Genomic DNA, 18,035 nt, shown 5'->3' with positions numbered 1-18,035 from the left:
TAGAAAGCCTTTTCTGACATTTCCTAACCAGTTCCCAATCCCCAGTTATCATTCTCCTCTATATTAATGTTCTACTTTATACACAATCCAATTGCTATCTTACATCACTGTATTACAGCACCTACCTTTATAGCTCTACAAGATTATTTCCTCTACTAGATGGTGAACTACTTGAGGGCAAGAATTGCACATATATCAGGAGCAATTGCAAATATATCAGGGTCTGTGCCTTGTATCTTAATTTACATTCAGTTTAACCAAGTTTTAGACAGAGACCCTGACCTAGTTTCCAACACAAAATAGTTCAGAAAATATCATTGCTTTTGACAAAAGTACATACATTATCATGAGAAAGCATGTAATTCAGGATGACAATAAAATATTCAACAGTCAGAGAAAATAACAATTTAGAACTTTATTTCATTTATTACCCACTTTGGTCTTCAAATGTGTTCATATGCTTCTAACTGCGACGATCACTTTTAAAAACATTCTGCACCTACTGTATGCAAGATACTGCTATTCACATTGTGGGATATTAAAAAAAAGTTCACCATACAGAAGAGATTTTAAAAAGTATACAAATGATTTTAGTACAAGGTAGAATGTGATGGCCACTAGAGAAAAAATTAAAAACACGTGAGAAAGGCTTTATTTTTATGCTTATAAATTTGAACTTTATTCTGAAGGATAAGAGATTCGGGACATGTTAACTGGATTGACACAACTGAATATGCTTTTCAAGTATACCTAACTTTTCTTATTTTGGGCAACTTCTCTCCAAACTGACTAGCAATAAATCTGACTGCTAGATTCCGTACAAATGGTTAATCTCAACCTGAACGAATGCCTCAAACCTTCCCCCACGTCTCACTGTGGATAACTGCCTCATAAAGGAGGGGGAAAAAAAAAAAAACCGGCTGCGAGGGGGTGACCTGTATAGTCCATTTGTTAAAGGAGTAGGCGTTTCCAGTTCTACTTTAAAACAAGGCCCTACTTCCTCATGCGTCTGCCGTCTGTTCTAGATCTTACACTTTTGAAGAGCTCGAACGCTACACCCGTTCAAGAACTGCGGCAGCAGCCCGTGGCTGCCAACGCGGGCCACAGGGTTTGGTCTCCCTAAACTTCAGGGAAGCTGGAGGCATGGGGGGCTCGAGTTGAAATGAGGAGCAAACAGAAAGCAGGTGTCCCCAAGACACCAGAAAAGAGGGAGCCAGTCCCAGAGGAAACAGGTTGGCTAAAACAGTACTCCAAGCCAGAGGACCGGGCGGAGGGGAGTGGTCACGTTCAGACTGGAAAACTTTCTGCAAAGCAACGGGTTGGGTACACCTCGCTGTCCAGGTGCGGAGCAGCGCAGACCCCTAAACCCACGACCTGGTCAGACCCCGTCTCCTTACCGTCCTGCAGAAGTTCCCGGACTGTCGCTGCAGCCGCTCCAGAACCTCGAGCTCCGAGGCCAGCCACAACGACGCCGCCGTCGCCACCTTCCATGTTGGCAGGTGCCGGGTTGATGTCGTCAGCTGCAGAACGGCCCCGCCCAGGTGGTGACGCAGAATCTCGGCGCCGCCCGCCCAACCAGCCCATGGCTCCAGGCAGGCCTAGCGAACTGACTTACTCCGCGGCTGGGCTAAGCCCGGCTAGGAGCCGCGTGGTTACTCAAGCAGTGGGCGCTCGGGGTCCGAGTGCTCTGCGCCCAGCGCACCAAGGGAGCCAAGGCCATCCGGCCGGCGCTTTCCTCTGTCTTTCGCAGCAGCTCTGGGTCGCGCCTCCTGGGCTGGCGTCGTGCCCGGGCCAAGGAGAAGGTGGGCACCGGAACGTGGCCGCAGCGCCTATCTGTGAAGCAAGTATTAAACCTCAGAACAGGGGCGGTGCGGCGTAAGGCAGGAGAGCAGAGCGGAGGTTTCAGGGAGCTTCGTTTGCCCTCCACACTCACAAGAGTCAGGCGTTAGTTGCTACACAGCTGTATCTGTCCCACCTCTTGACTGGCACTCCTGGGGTAATAAAAGCCCGCAGGAAATGCTTGGGAAGAAAAATTGCTGGGGATGAAGAGTGAAGAGAATTAGGGAGACTCGATGAAGAAGGAAGACTGAACCATAAAAGGACAAATAAAACTCACTGTCTACCCTCCTTCCTTCCATGAGACCTTTGACCTTTTGCCTTTTCTACCTCTTCCTCACTTTCAGCTACATGCCAGACTTTTTCTTAATTACAAACTGATAGATTGTCTATATCTCAACTAACGGTATTGAGGCTGTAAGAGCATCAGGTTGGTTCCCATTGTATCTTCTCAGCTAATACGTTCGCATTTTTTACCTAGATTTTTTTCTTCTAAGATAAATACTGATAAATTAACAGGGTCAATCAACCACAAGTATGCAAGAAAGTCTTAAGCTTCTTCGCAAAAAGAAACTGTAATATGACTTTTTCATTTTGTACAGTAGGTATGTATCCAGGAAACCAATTTTGTCCAGTTCCAGAGCTACGTGGTTTTCTACATTCTGTTTCAAAAAGGTGCTACTGCTTATCCTGTGCTTATCGCTGTTCTAAGTATTTTATAAATCTAAATGCATTTCATACTCATAACACCTCAGGTAAGCAAGTCTTATGCTACACTGCATTATGCTCTCTTTGTCTCAGAGGATTTTCCCTAGTATGTAAGATCTTAGTAATGATGGGAATAGGAGTGATTCATTCATTACTTGTGAATTAGGAATTATTTTTCCTTCCTTGACTTTATTCCCCCCAGTGGAAGATTTTAGAAGAGTGAATGATGTTCATTCATAGAGTGAAAGTTTTGACCCCCCTACTCTGCATGCTCTCATGAGTTTACAAACATAAGACTCAATCCATATCCTAAAAGGAGCTAATAGGTAAGGCGGGAACCCATTTAAACAAACAATTGTACCAGGTGCTTTGGAATCTTTGGATTTACTTATTCCAGTAATTCCAAGCTTAGCTGCACATTGAAATCACCTGAAGAGCTTTAATAAAAACACTGATGCCTGCATCCTGAGCCCAGACATTTGGATTTAATTGGTCTAGGGTATGGCTTGGGCATCCTAATTCTTAAAAGCTCCCCAGTTCATTGTAGTATACAACTAAAGTTGAAAGCTACCAATTGTTTTGTTTTGTTTTGTTGAGTTGGGGGTCTAGCTCTGTCACCCAGGCTGGAGTGCAGTGGCAGGATCATGGCTCACTGCAGCCTCAACCTTCTGGGCTCAAGGGATCCTCCTGCCTAAGCTTCCAGAGTAGCTGAGACCACAGGTGCTTGCTGCCACGCCCAGCTAATTTTTATAATTTTTTTTAGAGATGGGAGTCTCACTATATTGCCCAAGCTGGTCTGGAACTCCTGCCTTGGCCTCCCAAAATGCTGAGTTTACAGGTGTGAGCCCAGCCCCCTGAAAGCTACTGATTTTTCTTTAAGCAAATAAATATTGAGGCCTTCTGTATGCCATTTACTATGACTGCAGGAGTGGATAAAAATGAAATAATTCTTGCTAAAATCACTAATGACCTTGTTGCCATTGCACCCTTTATTTTTGCCTTACTTTGATGTTTAAGATACCTATCCCCTCCTTCCTTCCTTCATAATGGTCTCTCTCTTGGTTTCTGAGTATCACTCTTTAGGTTTATTCCTCCCAGCTCCAAAGTTCATCTTCAGTCTTTTTTGCTCTCCCCTTTTCCTCTGTTACTTAAATATTGGTGCTTTCAGCAGTTTCTGGAAAGACCCTGACATCCTTAAGTACTTTAGCTATTTTTAATTTCAACTCTTTGCCTAGAGGTTAAAGACTCTAAAGTTTGAGCAATTAGACTGTTCTAAAGTTGGCCCATATCCGATTCTTTTTTTTTTATTTTTTTCTGTTTCATTTTTCCTTCATGCATACCTGTTTCTAAATTACTAAGGCCAAAAACTGGAATATGAAAAGTAACCAACACTGTGAAATGGTAGGATTTTAAGTATAGCAAATATAAAACATTTATAAACTCCATAATTTCATCACTTGTACCTGTACCTCTTGGGGTATAAAAGTGATTTAGAATGCAATTGTAGAATTATAATTGAAATTTTCACTAGATAATATCACATTAAAATTTTTAAAAATAATTAACGTTTGTTTATCTTCTGATTCACAGACAACAGGATTCAAGAATTACAATAAAAGCACCAGGATATCTTTTGAAACACTGACTACTTAGTGTTGCTCTATTAATGCCATTTAACTTTCCTGAATAAAACAAGATATTTCCAAATGCTAGTCGAATATTATATATAAAATAAACCAAATTTCTTGGCTTACCAATCCCAACAAAGTAGCATGTAAAAAATGTTTAAATAACCTGAAAACTTACAACATGGTAAACTAGGGAAAAAATATCGTTTTCTACATCTTATTTTTGCACAACTATCTTGGGTAGTTTTCCACATCTATTTATCTTACAAATAGAGGCAGCATTCTATAGTATCATATTGGATACTGTGAAAAGAAGCTATTAATAAAAAAATTTCCGAGCCCACAAGCCTGATAAAAAATACACGTTGTTGGCAGTTGAAATTGTTAGAATGGAATTAATATAGTGAAAGCATATTTTCTCTATACAAGCTTACTGTCTTTTTCAGATTTGAAACAAATCTGTATTAATGAAGAGTGACTGCATGCAAACCATAATATGTCAAGAAAGAAAAAAAGATCCCATAGAAATGTTTCATTCTGGACAACTGGTAAAAGTCTGTGCCCCAATGGTTCGATATTCAAAGTAAGTGTTGCTAAATGGTTAATGAACTAAGATGAAATTTCCCTTTTATGCTCTGACTTTTTAAAAGTACTGTAAGACCACCACCATATGGGAACTTCAAACTCCTAGCTTTGGAATCATGATTTAGAATTGAGTCATGATGCTACTACTTGCCGAGTATATATGGTGATCCTGAGTAAACAACCTCTCTGAGCTGCACTTTCTATATCTATAAAAATGGTGGTGGTTGTAACTCCTACCTATAAGTATATAGTGTATACTAAATAGATATAAGTATTGATGTGTAGATTTTTATGTGAACTTAAGTCTTGGGACAAATAGTGCAATTACTGGGTCCTGAGGTAGTGGTGTGTTCAGTTTTTGAAGAAATATTTCTTCATATCTTTTGCTCATCTTCTAATTGGATTGTTTGCTCTTTTACTATTGAGTTGTTTTTTTTAAAAAGTTTGTTATAAAATATACATAACATAAAACTTACCTCTCAATCATTTTTAAGAATACAGTTCAGTAGTGTTAATTACATTCACATTGTTGTGCATCTGATCTCTAAAACTCTTTTCATCTTAGAAGATGGAAATTCTATACACATTAAACTATAACTCCCCATTCCACTGTTCCCTACAGCAGCCCCTGGCAACCATTATTCTACTTTCTCCCTCTATGAATTTCACTACTCTAGATACCTCATATAAGTCTTATATGTATTTGTTCAAAACTACATTTATTTTGCTAATATTTTATGCAGCATAACATCCTCAAGGTTCATTCATGTTGTAGCATATATCAGACTATTGTTCCTTTTAAGGCTGAATAATATTCCATTTTATGTATATTTTGTTTATCCATTCATCTGTTGATATCCATTCACATATTGATAGAACACAAGATAACTTCCACCTTTTGGCTACTGCAAACAATACTTTCATGAACTATGGATGTACAAATACCCATATACAAGTACCCATGGTTCATAACAGGTCTCTGAAACTCTGCTTTCAATTCTTTTTTGACTGTGTACCCAGAAGTAGAATTGCTGGATCATATGGTGATTCTATGTTTAATTTTTTGAGCAGCTACTATACTGCTTTCCATAGCAGCTGCACCATGTTACCTTACCAGCAGCAGTGAACAAGAATTTTCATTTTTCTACATCCTCATCAACACTTGTTATATTCTGGGAGTTTTGTTTTTTTTATTGTTATAATCATCCTAATGGGTATGAAGTGGTATCTCATTGCAGTTTTAATTTGCATTTCCCTAATGATTAATGATGCTGAACATCTTTTTGTGTGTTTATTGGCCATTTGTATGTTGTCTTTGTATAAGTATCTATTCAAGTGCTTTTATCCATATGTTTTCTTGTTTTCTATTGAGTGCTGAGAGTTATTTATATACTCTAGATATATATTCTGCTTTGTCAGATATGTGATTTGCACATATTTTCCCCCTGTATGTGGCTTGTCTTTTCATGCTCTTAACAGGATCTTTTGCAGAACAAAAGTTTCATTTTAATGAAGTCTAACTTATCAATTTTTCCTTTTGTGAATTGTGCTTTTGATGTCAAGTGTAAGAAACTCCAGATCCTGAATATTTTCTCCTCAGTTTTTTTCCCTAAAAGTTTTATAGTTTTATGTTTTGCATTTAAGTCCATGATCAATTTTGCATTAACTTTTACGTAAGTGTGAGGCTTAGGTTAGGTTGCCTATGGGTGTCCAATTACTCCAGCACCATTTTTGAAAGGCTGTGGGCCAGGCACGGTGGCTCACGCCATCAAATCCTTATCCCAGCACTTTGGGAGGCCGAGGTGGGCAGATCATTTGAGGTCAGGAGTTCTAGACCAGCCTGTCCAACATGGTGAAACCCCATCTCTACTAAATACAAAAATTAGCATGGTGGTACATGCCAATAGTCCCAGCTGCTGGGAGGCTGAAACAGGAAAATCGCTTGAGCCTGGGAGGTGAAGGTTGCAGTGAGCCGAGATCGCGCCATTGCACTCCAGCCTGGGCAACAAGAGTAAAACTCCATCTCAAAAAAAATAATAAAAAAAAGAAAGGCTATCTCTCCTCCATTTAATTATTTGCTTCTTTATGAGAAATCAGCATTTTCTATTTTGTTCCATTGATCTTGTATCTTTTTCCCTGCCAATACCACAGTTTTACTATATAGCTCTATAATATGTCTTGAAATCTGGTAGACTGGTTCTTCCCAATTTATTTACTTTTTCAAAATTGTTTTAGCTATTCTAGTTCCCTTGCTTTACAAATAAATTTTAGAATGACCTTGTCTATCTCTGCAAAAAACCTTGCTGGAATTTTCATAAGAACTGTGTGAAACCTATACCTCAACTTGGGAAGAATTGACTTTCTTACTGTGTTGAGTCTCCCAATCCATGAACACAATATGTCTTTCCATTGATTGAGATTTTCTTTAATTTCTATCATCAGTTTTGTGTAGTTTTCAAGTTACAAGTTCTGTACATGTTTTATAAGACATCTGGGTTTGTTTTGAGCATGTTTGTAAATACAATTTTTAATTTTTGGTGTTCACATGTTTATTGCTAGCACATAGAAATAGATTTTTGTATGTTGATCTTATATCCTGAAAACTTGCTAAACTCACTTGTTGGTTCTAGTTTTTTGGAAATTCCTTCAGAGTCTATATAGACAACCATGTCATCTGCAAATAAGGACAGTTGGATTTCTTCCTTTTGATCATGTACCTTTTGTTCTTTATCATGCCTTATTGCACTGACTAAAAGTTTCAGTGCTGTGTTGAACAAGGGTGATAAGAGCAGACTTCCTTACCTTGTTCCTGTCTAAGGCAAAAGTGTTCTGTAGGAATTTTATGGATGCACTTTATCAAACTGAGGAAGGTTCCCTCTACTTCTGGTTTTCTGAGAGTTAGCTTTTCTTTTTTAGTACATATGGGTATTTTGTCAGATGCCTTTTCTGCATCTACATGATCACGTGCTTTTTATTATTTAGCCTGTTAATATGATGGATTAGATTGATTTTGACTATTGAACATTCTGTTTTAACCGGCTTTTTCTGACAACACTCCAGCAAGGAATGATTAGGGGAGTGGTGCCACGTCATTACTATCTGATAGAAGTCCAAGTTCTTCACTTGGCCTCCTTCGACATCTGGTAGGTGAGGAGCTCCTCATTACTGCTGGACAGGGATGAGAGTTACAGTTCCCCATGGTGAGGGTAGCCTCATATATGCTGGGCAATAATGAAAGTCCTGGCTCTCCACTATGCCTCCTCTGATACCACACCAAGCAGTGAGGAAGAGGAGTGCTTCATTACTGCTGGCAGGCATGGAAGTCCAGGCTCCCCTTGTGGCCTCCACTGATACCACTGGGCTGGGAGTGACCTCACTGGCCACCAGAGATGAAAGTTTCAAATCCTTACCTGGCCTTCTCGGACATCATCTCAGTAGAATGTTGGAGCACCTTGTTAACAGCCTTTGGAGGGTAGAAGTCTAGGATTCCCACTTGGCCTTTGCTAATGGAGATAAAGCCATAGCTTTTTCTACAGTATTTGGCTGGAGTAGAACTGTCTTAAGAGATTTCTGTCTTACTAGGTCAGACAGAACATTTTCCTGATCCCTTGGTTAGAGAAGGCTTTTGTTGGGGCTGGTTTTGTCTGCATCCATTGTTGTTTCCAGTTGGCCAGCTTCTTGAAGTCTAGGATATTTGAGACAAAAATAAAATCCAGAGAACTCACCACCCTGTCATTCCTCAGGTCCTGAGGTCACTAGCCTGTCTGGCCATCTTTTCTTCACCTTTCAAAATTTTCTTGTGTTTGTTTTGTATATAATATCCAGGGTTTTCAGTAATACTTAGCAGGAATAATAGGGAAAAGTGTCCTCCATCTCCCCATAGGTAGAACTTTCTCTGATAAATATTTAACAATGCACTAAAATATGTTTGTGGTGTTTCTAAATGCATAATTAAGGTTTTATATGCTCACAGGTTGGCTTTTAGGACACTAGTAAGAAAATACAGCTGTGATCTGTGTTATACACCAATGATAGTTGCCGCTGATTTTGTCAAATCTATAAAAGCCAGAGACAGTGAATTTACCACAAACCAAGGTATGTGAAACCAAGTGTACGGACTTTGTAAAACTTTTTAAATTTGTTTACAAACTCAACTATCTTGTCTAATCAGAAACAACACAATTTAGAGATTTTGTATGAAAAAGTTTTAGTTCTTTAGTGTTTTTAATAAGTATTTTTTACCTGTTATTACTGAATGCCTTGTAAACTATCAGTGTATATACCAAAGCGTTAAGGCCACTTTGAAACCCTCTCCTCTCACTAGGGCTATTAGAGTAGATGCCTGTCACACTGCCTCTAGTCTTGTACCATTCCGAACTATCCTCCAAGTGACCTATTGAAAATGTAAATTTTCCTCTCATTGTTCACAAGGTGTGATCCCCAGACCAGCAGCATCAGTATTATCTGGAAACATGTTAGAAAGGGAGATTTACAGGTATACTAAATCAGAAATTCTGGATATGTGGTCCAGCAATCTGTGTTTTGAAAAGCTTTCCAGGTAATTCTGAGCTTGTTAAAGGTTGAGAACTACTGGCTTAAAGACTAAAATTTCAGCACCTGAGGTTAATATACAGTTTTTCATAATCTGACCTCTAAATATATCTTCTGCAGCCTTATCTTCCTTCAGTTTCTCCCCACGCCCACTGACTTTATCCTTCAAAATTCCTAAGTTATTTTAAGTCCTTGAACATACCCTGTCTTCTCACACCAGACCCCTCTCTCTCTTGCAAACTGTAGTTTATGTTTCTTCATTCAGCTCTCAATATTTGTAGCCATGAATCTTTTTTTTTTTTTTTTTGATCATCCTCTACTCATGACCTCCCTGCTAAGCACAGGCTCTTATGTTGCACTTAATTCTGCTGCATTATGATTTTCTCTTTATATGCCTGTTTCTCCCATTAGGTTCGGCCTCCTTGAGGGCTGTAGCTATAGAAATAGCTTGATTTGTATCCTTAGCATCTGGTACACTGTTGGAAATATATTAGACCAATAAATGGTTGTTAAATAGAAATTCTGTAACTCTCTTGAGCTACAAAAGAGAAAGCACCTTACATCTCCATAAAGAATAAAGCAAATTCCCCTAAACCATCATAATCCTATAAATCAGTGGGTTGCCATAGGAATCTTGAATCAATGCAATTAGGATGATGCCAAGAAATCTGCATTTTTATAAACACCCAGTGATTCTCGTACAAGTATTCCTCAAAAGAAATGTTGAAATACATCTAAAAAGAGTTCATAACACTGATCCAAGGATAAGAAAAATATGTTCTTTAAAACCTAGGAAACTTTAATACATTTGGCTGTATTAAAATTTAAACCTTTGGGCCAGACGCAGTGGCTCATTCTTGTAATCTTAGCACTTTGGGAGGCCCAGGTGGGTGGATCACCTGAGGTCAGGAGTTCGAGACCAGCCTGACCAACATGGTGAAACCCTATCTCTACTGAAAATACAAAAATTGGCTGGCTTTAGTGGCAGGCGGCTGTACTCCTAGCTACTTGGGAGGCTGAGCCAGAGAATCACTTGAACCTGGGACACAGAGGTTGCAGTGAGCTGAGATTGTGCCACTGCACTCCAGCCTGGGTGACAGAGAGCAACGCTGTCTCAAAAAAAAAAATTTAAACCTTTATATGTAAGAGCACAAATATGCTCAAAGACAAAAAACTGAGGAGAATATTTATAACACATGATAGATAGCAATACTAATTTGTTTTATAAAAAAATTACAAATAAAAGGAATGACTAATGGAAAAACTATATATAGAAAAATGTAAAGAATATGAAAAGAGCTCACTAATTAGAATATTCAAATGTTAGATATACACTGTATGATAAGTTGTGAGGAAACAAGAACTTTTATCCATATTGGTATATGTATATATTGGTAAACTCTTGGACGATAATTCTGTAATATCTATCACAATGTTGTATGCTAAATGCCTATTAACAATTCTACTCCTAAGGATTTACCCTATGAATATACTCAGAGCATGTGAAACGTCTAAAAATACATTCTATGGTCCATCCATACAGCGGAATATCCCACTATAAAGAAGAAAATAGAACTGAGTACATCTCCCAGATATATCAGGAAAGAAAGGAACAGTAGGCATAGTGGTATTTATAGAATGTTCGGCCGGGCGCGGTGGCTCAAGCCTGTAATCCCAGCACTTTGGGAGGCCGAGACGGGCGGATCACGAGGTCAGGAGATCGAGACCATCCTGGCTAACACGGTGAAACCCCGTCTCTACTAAAAATACAAAAACTAGCCGGGCGAGGTGGCGGGCGCCTGTAGTCCCAGCTACTCGGGAGGCTGAGGCAGGAGAATGGCGTAAACCCGGGAGGCGGAGCTTGCAGTGAGCTGAGATCTGGCCACTGCACTCCAGTCCGGGCGACAGAGCGAGACTCCGCCTCAAAAAAAAAAAAGAATGTTCACACTTGTTTAAATTTTACAGGTATACAAAAAAATTGTTCTGGAATACAGGTAAACTAATTCTCACCTTTGGGAAGAGGGTCTATTTTGTCAAAAGTGTTAGAATTGTTTTCATTTATCAAATTTTGTACTGTTTGAATTTTTTACTGAGTGTAAATTGCTTTTAATTTAAAATATTTTAAATTGTTTAATGTTATATTATTTGGACAGATGCTTCTTAGGCTAAAAATCGTTATTGCTCTTTTATCCTGTACAAACATTAAAGTTTGGTGTGTGTGTGTGCAGGGTTTTTTCCTGTGAATTTTAATGTTGAGCTATTCATTTTGTCAGGTGATTGCCCATTGATTGTTCAGTTTGCTGCTAACGATGCAAGACTTTTATCTGATGCTGCTCGTATAGTCTGTCCTTATGCGAATGGAATAGACATTAACTGTGGTTGCCCTCAGAGGTAAAGCTCAAAGAAGTTGGAAGAATTTTCCAAAAGATTACAAAAAAAAACTATGTGTGAACATGGTAAAATATCTTTCTAGTTTTCCAAAACTTAAAAAGAAAATAGAGTTACAGCCCCAGGGCTCAAAACAAGAAGGAAGAAAATATAGGGAAATGTAATTTAGGAACATAAATTCAAAGGTCTTTTCTGATGACTGAAATGATGTATAGACAGGTGTTTTGTCTCCCCTCACCAATAGAATTTTTATGTGGCTGTGCCGTAAATCTCATCCATAAGTAGTTATATGAGAATCTAATGTTTACGGCAATCCCTAAAATGTATTTTTACTGTCACGTCAGATATGCTTGCTCTGAAAACTGATTGTTTGACTTAGGAAATCAACACATATTTTCTCCTAATTAGTTCCCCTTATAAAAATTTAAGGGGATTTAAGTAACTGGGTGTTGATAGGATGTACTTAATTTGACAATAATATTTCTTTTTTTTTTTTTTTTGAGACGGAGTTTCCCAAATTGGAGTGCAGTGGTGCCATCTGGGCTCACCACAACCACCGCCTCCCAGTTTCAAGCGATTCTCCTGCCTCAGCCTCCCGAGTAGCTGGGATTACAGGCATGTGCCAGCATGCCCAGCTAATTTTGTATTTTTAGTAGAGACGGATTTCTCTGTGTTGTCAGGCTGGTCGTGAACTCCCAACCTCAGGTGATCTACCCGCTTCGGCCTCCCAAAGTCCTGGGATTACAGACCTGAGCCACCGCACCTGGCCTGACAGTAATAGTTCTGCTGTACTGGCACTGTAGTAGATTATCAGTAATTCAAATTGTGTCCACAGAATAAAAGCAAAGTTGTTAAGTATAGCGTAATCCAAATCAGATGAGACATATTTGTATACTCATTAGGAGAGTTAAATAAGCTGTTTAGTGATATTGGAATGCTGTAAGCCAAAACTATCTTTCTACTATTGAGACTAATAAAACCTTGTTATGCACAATAAACATCAAATTTGGAATTTTTGAAATCTGAAGTCATTGCAATTAATTACTTGAAATATTTAAACCTGTTTTGGTTGAATGACTTTTAACTTAATATTCTCACTTGCCAATGAAAACCATTTCTCCTGAGTACTTTTTGATCTGGGAACATGTTTTCCTAATCTCATATTGATCCACTTAGAAATGTTGAACCTATGAATTTTTAAAATCTGCTTCTATTCCAGATCACTAGAGAAATGGATGCACTTATATTTCAGTGCTTTCAGAATTTTGTCTTCTCTTCCAGTTATTTATAATTCACTTGTTCATATGTTTGCTTTACAAAGGTGGGCAATGGCAGAAGGTTATGGGGCTTGCTTAATAAACAAGCCAGAGCTTGTTCGAGATATGGTGAAACAAGTAAGAAATCAAGTGGAAACCCCTGGATTTTCAGTTTCTATTAAAATAAGGTAAAGACAATATTTCAATCTATTGATACAATCATCCGTTACTTAGGAAATAAAAGATTATTCCTTTTGTCTGATGCTGTTAGGAGTGTCTATCCTAAATAAATTGGTAGCTGGTGTATGGAAGTGTTGAAAATAAGACATTTAGTAAAAGAATATATACCATAATTTTCATGTATAGTCCTGAAAAACTTCCTCTTTGTACTTCTAACAAAACTTAAAGCCTCCCTTTATTGTAAGTTTCACCAAACTTTCAACTTTAGCTATGTAGTATTTAATGTTAAGAAACATTACTGGTGCCAAGTATAGAAAACAGGAAAAATATTTGCACTAAAATTTCACAATGAAAAGAAAATAAACCAGGAATCAGTTTTTCCATGACAGGTTGAAAACATTTCTTTTTTTGAGACAGAGTCTCACCCTGTTGCCCAGGCTGGAGTGTAATGGCACGATCTTGGCTCACTGCAACCCCTGCCTCCCAGGTTCAAGCAATTCTCATGCCTCAGCCTCTCAAGTAGTTGGGATTACAGGTGTGTGTCACCACACCTCGCTAATTTTTGTATTTTTTAGTAGAGACGAGGTTTCCCCATGTTGGCCAGGCCAGTCTGGAGCTCCTGGCCTCAAGTGATCCGCCTGCCTCAGCCTCTCAAAGTGCTGGGATTACAGGAGTGAGCCACCGTGCCCAGCCTGAAAACATATTTCAAGATGAAGTATTATGTTCTCCCACTTGGGGATGGGGGCATGCACAGCAAATATTAAGGTTTAAATTCATCTGTGACAGTACTTTCATGGCTCTTTGATTTATCAAAGCCAAAGCATAGAAGCACTAGGTCTAAGATAAAACTTGTTTTTTGTCCTTTGTTGTCAGTAGTGAAATAGCTAAATTTGAGGTCTTGGGTAGGAACTGATCCCTGAAGAAAACCTTGCTGATAATGACATATAGTAATAATATGATATAACAAAGCTAACTAATTTAATAGATGAAATATCATTTTCGTCAGTTAATGTTAGCATTAAGATTTGTGTGCTGTGAACAGATAAATGTAATTTTGAAATTGTAGGATCCATGATGACCTTAAAAGAACTGTAGATCTTTGTCGAAAGGCTGAAGCAACAGGAGTTTCCTGGATTACAGTCCATGGAAGAACTGCTGAAGAAAGACATCAGCCAGTGCACTATGATTCCATTAAAATAATTAAGGAAAATATGTCTATACCTGTGATTGCTAATGGAGACATCAGAAGCTTAAAGGAAGCAGAAAATGTGTGGCACATTACTGGGACAGATGGTAAGAAATAAATACTTGGGTTAATTGGGAAGAAATGAGAGTGGGGAAGTAATGTTGATTTTCATTTGTTTTGTTTAACATTAAGCCATATTTTCCCATTGTACTGTTTTAAGCTAAGCAATTTATTAAAATGATGTTAAGTTTTCTACCTGGAAAAACATGGATTATCTTAACTGGGATAAATTAATTCAGTTACTTTTCTGACGCCATCATATCTAGTGACAAGTGAAGAATTTTCTAGATATCCTACTAGTAAAATAAAGCACCTAGAAATGAGAGTAAGTGGACTCGAGAATGATAAGAGCTAAAAGAACCCCAGAACTGCTGTGTAGTTTCATTATTCCCTTAAATTATTGGCATGCCAAGCCCTGTGATTGCTAGATGGGAAAATATAGATAAACTGAATTTTAAGCAGCCCAATTTATGACAGTCTAGATTTACCCTAAAGAAAAACTAAAGACTAATTGTTTAATGTAGAAATCTTTAAAAAAATAAAGATTTATATAAGTACATTTAAACTTTCCTGGTTTACAAAAGGTACCAAAATTAATTCTTTTGTAATTGAATTAAACATACTAATGTAATAAAGGCATCACAAAACCTTGGTGATAATACTTTTTAAAAAAAATTCTGTTTGCTTCATTGAGCTTGAACTAATAACCAGGGGATCTTAATGTATGGACAAATATGGTGTGCTTTAATTTGTAGGTGTGATGGTTGCAAGAGGACTCTTAGCAAACCCGGCCATGTTTGCTGGATATGAGGAAACCCCACTGAAATGCATCTGGGACTGGGTTGACATTGCTCTTGAACTCGGGACTCCTTATATGTGTTTCCATCAACATTTAATGTACATGATGGAAAAGATAACTTCAAGGCAGGAAAAAAGGGTATTTAATGCTCTGTCAAGCACATCAGCAATCATAGATTACCTTACAGACCATTATGGCATTTGACTAGACTTCCCAAATAATTTTAATATATACTTTTAGACCCACAATGAAACCACAGAAGGTCAGATTTTGTACCTTAAACTAGTAGCTCCCAAATTTTAGTATAAAAACAATCCCTGGGAGCATTTTTTAACAATCAGTCATAGACCTCAACCTCAGAGATTCTGATTCGGTAGATCTGGGGTAGACCCAGAAATATACAGTTTAAAGAAAACTCCCGGTGGTTCAGACATCCTGATCATCCTAGGCAAACATTGACAAATACTGCTCTGAATACTGTTATATCAGGGGAATGGGTAGAGTGGGAATTTTTTCCTAAAGGAATCATGTTTTTAACATTTTAAAATAAAATTTATTTCAATACTAAGAAAGTATGGCTCATAGTATCTATAAGTTAACAAGAAGTATGCAGGTGCAAAAAAGTGGTGGAACAAATACCAACATCCATCCAAAATGAAAAAGAACAGGAAATTCTGAATCAAATTGCACTCAGAACTTATATTAAAAATACCAATTGGTTAATGACATTAAATTTGGTACATTTCAAAACTTCTAGATCCTCCGAAGATTGAAAGCTTAATAATACCTGCTACCTAAAAAGATAAAATTAACTGCAATCTGCCATATCCTAAGTATCAGAAATTTGATAGCCAAGCTGGAGATGATTATATATTTGAAATGTTTCCTAGAGAATAGTAACCAGGTTTTGTTTTTAATTTTAAAACCTAATTTTCATACTCTCTGTTTAATGATATTACTTGTATGCCTCTCAGCAGTTGATTGTAACTTTAAAGTCCCATGGTTTGGGAGTGTTATTAATAGATTTTGTTATCGGTGGGCATGCACTGCAAGAATTAAGTATCTCAGACTGAAATAAAACAGTTCATAATTAAAGTATTATTTATTTTGCCAACATGAAAACTGTTATAAGGAAACAGTTATGTAAAACTGTTTAATTCACGTTTGGGAATATTGAATGAATCCATTTTAACGTAAGCACCGTGGTGCCATCTTTTTTCTCAGTACATTCTGTTTTCACTTTTCAGTTAATGCATTTTTTTTTAAAGATAACTGGCTTTTTCATTTTCTATGAATACTGTACAAAATAGGGAGGTATGGTCAGAACTCTGAATTGAATTACCCTAGTGTTGTGAGCACAGCCTCATCACTAGAGTAATGTGCTCGGTGTTTGGAAGGAACCAGTGTGGAAGTTCTAACACTTTTGATTAAAAGTAACTTCCTGGCCAGGCCCGGTGGCTTAGGCCTGTAATCCCAGCACTTTGGGAGGCCAAGGCTGGCAGATCACAAGGTCAGGAGATGGAGACCATCCTGGATAACATGGTGAAACCCCGTCTCTACTAAAAATACAAAAAATTAGCCGGGCGTGGTAGCGGGCACCTGTAGTCCCAGCTACTCGGGAGACTGAGGCAGAAGAATGGTGTGAACCTGGGAGGTGAAGCTTGCAGTGAGCCAAGATTGCACCACTGCACTCCAGCCTGGGTGGCAGAGGAAGACTGGTCTCAAAAAAAAGAAAAAAACTTCCTGGCTGGGCGCAGTGGCTCACACCTGTAATCCCAACAGTTTGGGAGGCCAAGGCAGACAGATCACTTGAGTCCAGGAGTTCGAGACCAGCCTGGCCAACATGGTGAAACCCTCTTTCTACTAAAAATACAACAATTAGCTAGGCATGGTGGCAGGCGCCTGTAATCCCAGACACTCAGGAGACTGGGGCCAGAGAATCGCTGGAACCTGGGAGGCAGAGGCTACAGTGAGCCAAGATCGCACCGTCACAATACAACTTGGGTGACAGAGGGAGACTCCATCTCAAAAAAAAAAAAAATCTTCCTTACGGTTATGTTCAAAGTCTGTTTTCTATTTTTCTGTTACACATGATCCAGAATATTGGTGATAAATTCAGAAAAAGCACCAACTTAAATGTGTTTTTGATTGTTTTATATTCTATCATTATCCATTTTCAGCATTTTACTATTCCCCAAGTAATTGTCACCAGGATAGTACTTTTATTAAACTCCTGATACGTTGTCAATGTTGAAAAAACTCTTCAACAATTTAAATGTACACGCACAGTTTGAAAAGCTGGAAAATAGTAATTAAAAGAATATCCCCATACCCACCTTTCGCACCAGTCCCCAAACATCGCGCTGAAGTTTACTGCCTCTTCCCAGCCCATGGACGGGAATGGGAACGCCTACGGCATATGTTGTGATACTACAGTTGATCCTACCTTCTCCAGAACAAAATGCTGCACGACCACCTCATCCTGGCCCCTTATTAAATGATAGTTTAATTCTGGACACAAACAGTTCCCACCATAAAAAGAGAGGAGGTGACCGGAAAGGAGTGCGTCTTAAGCGCGTTCGCTGAATTTGCATCACCGAATCCAGCCCCGCCGCCCGGCCCGGCCCCGCTCCTTAGACCTGCACCCCGGGCGCCCTCCTGCCGGGGCTGCACTTAGTCTGCCCTTCTAAAGAAGTTGCGCTCCGACCCCCAAGCATCAGGTCAAAAGTCTAATTCATACTCTGACTCCTCCGCCAATTAGAAAACAATTGTTGCCAATATACGTGGTCGCGCCGCCTGTGACTTCAGACGGGACGGGCCCGCGGGCGGGAAGCCTGCGGGGCGGGAGGCTGGGTGGG

The 18,035-nt window shown here is 38.7% G+C and overlaps 2 protein-coding genes across 3 annotated transcripts in view; one reads left to right on the top strand and one right to left on the bottom strand.

The window, feature by feature from the left end:
* COG5 (component of oligomeric golgi complex 5) overlaps nt 1-2,259 on the bottom strand; it is a 380,460-nt gene extending 378,201 nt beyond the window's left edge. For both annotated transcript variants that reach the window (XM_011948213.1, XM_011948214.1), the window contains exon 1: nt 1,398-2,259. In XM_011948213.1, coding sequence (XP_011803603.1) covers nt 1,398-1,584 — 187 coding nt within the window. In that variant the 5' untranslated portion in view covers nt 1,585-2,259. The remainder of the gene's footprint in view (nt 1-1,397) is intronic.
* Nucleotides 1,624-15,749, top strand: DUS4L (dihydrouridine synthase 4-like (S. cerevisiae)). Its single transcript, XM_011948215.1, has 7 exons — nt 1,624-2,266; nt 4,619-4,755; nt 8,731-8,852; nt 11,582-11,699; nt 13,018-13,140; nt 14,199-14,425; nt 15,134-15,749. The coding sequence occupies exons 2-7, from the start codon at nt 4,640-4,642 to the stop codon at nt 15,379-15,381; spliced, it is 954 nt and encodes a 317-aa protein (XP_011803605.1). The 5' UTR covers nt 1,624-2,266; nt 4,619-4,639; the 3' UTR covers nt 15,382-15,749.
* Nucleotides 15,750-18,035: the final 2,286 nt, after the last annotated feature.

The sequence above is a fragment of the Colobus angolensis genome, unplaced genomic scaffold, assembly GCF_000951035.1.
Source record: "Colobus angolensis palliatus isolate OR3802 unplaced genomic scaffold, Cang.pa_1.0 Scaffold275, whole genome shotgun sequence".
In the NCBI taxonomy this organism is placed as follows: Eukaryota; Metazoa; Chordata; class Mammalia; order Primates; family Cercopithecidae; genus Colobus; species Colobus angolensis.
Note: the sequence above shows the minus strand (reverse complement) of the source record. Positions and strands in the feature narration are given on the sequence as shown.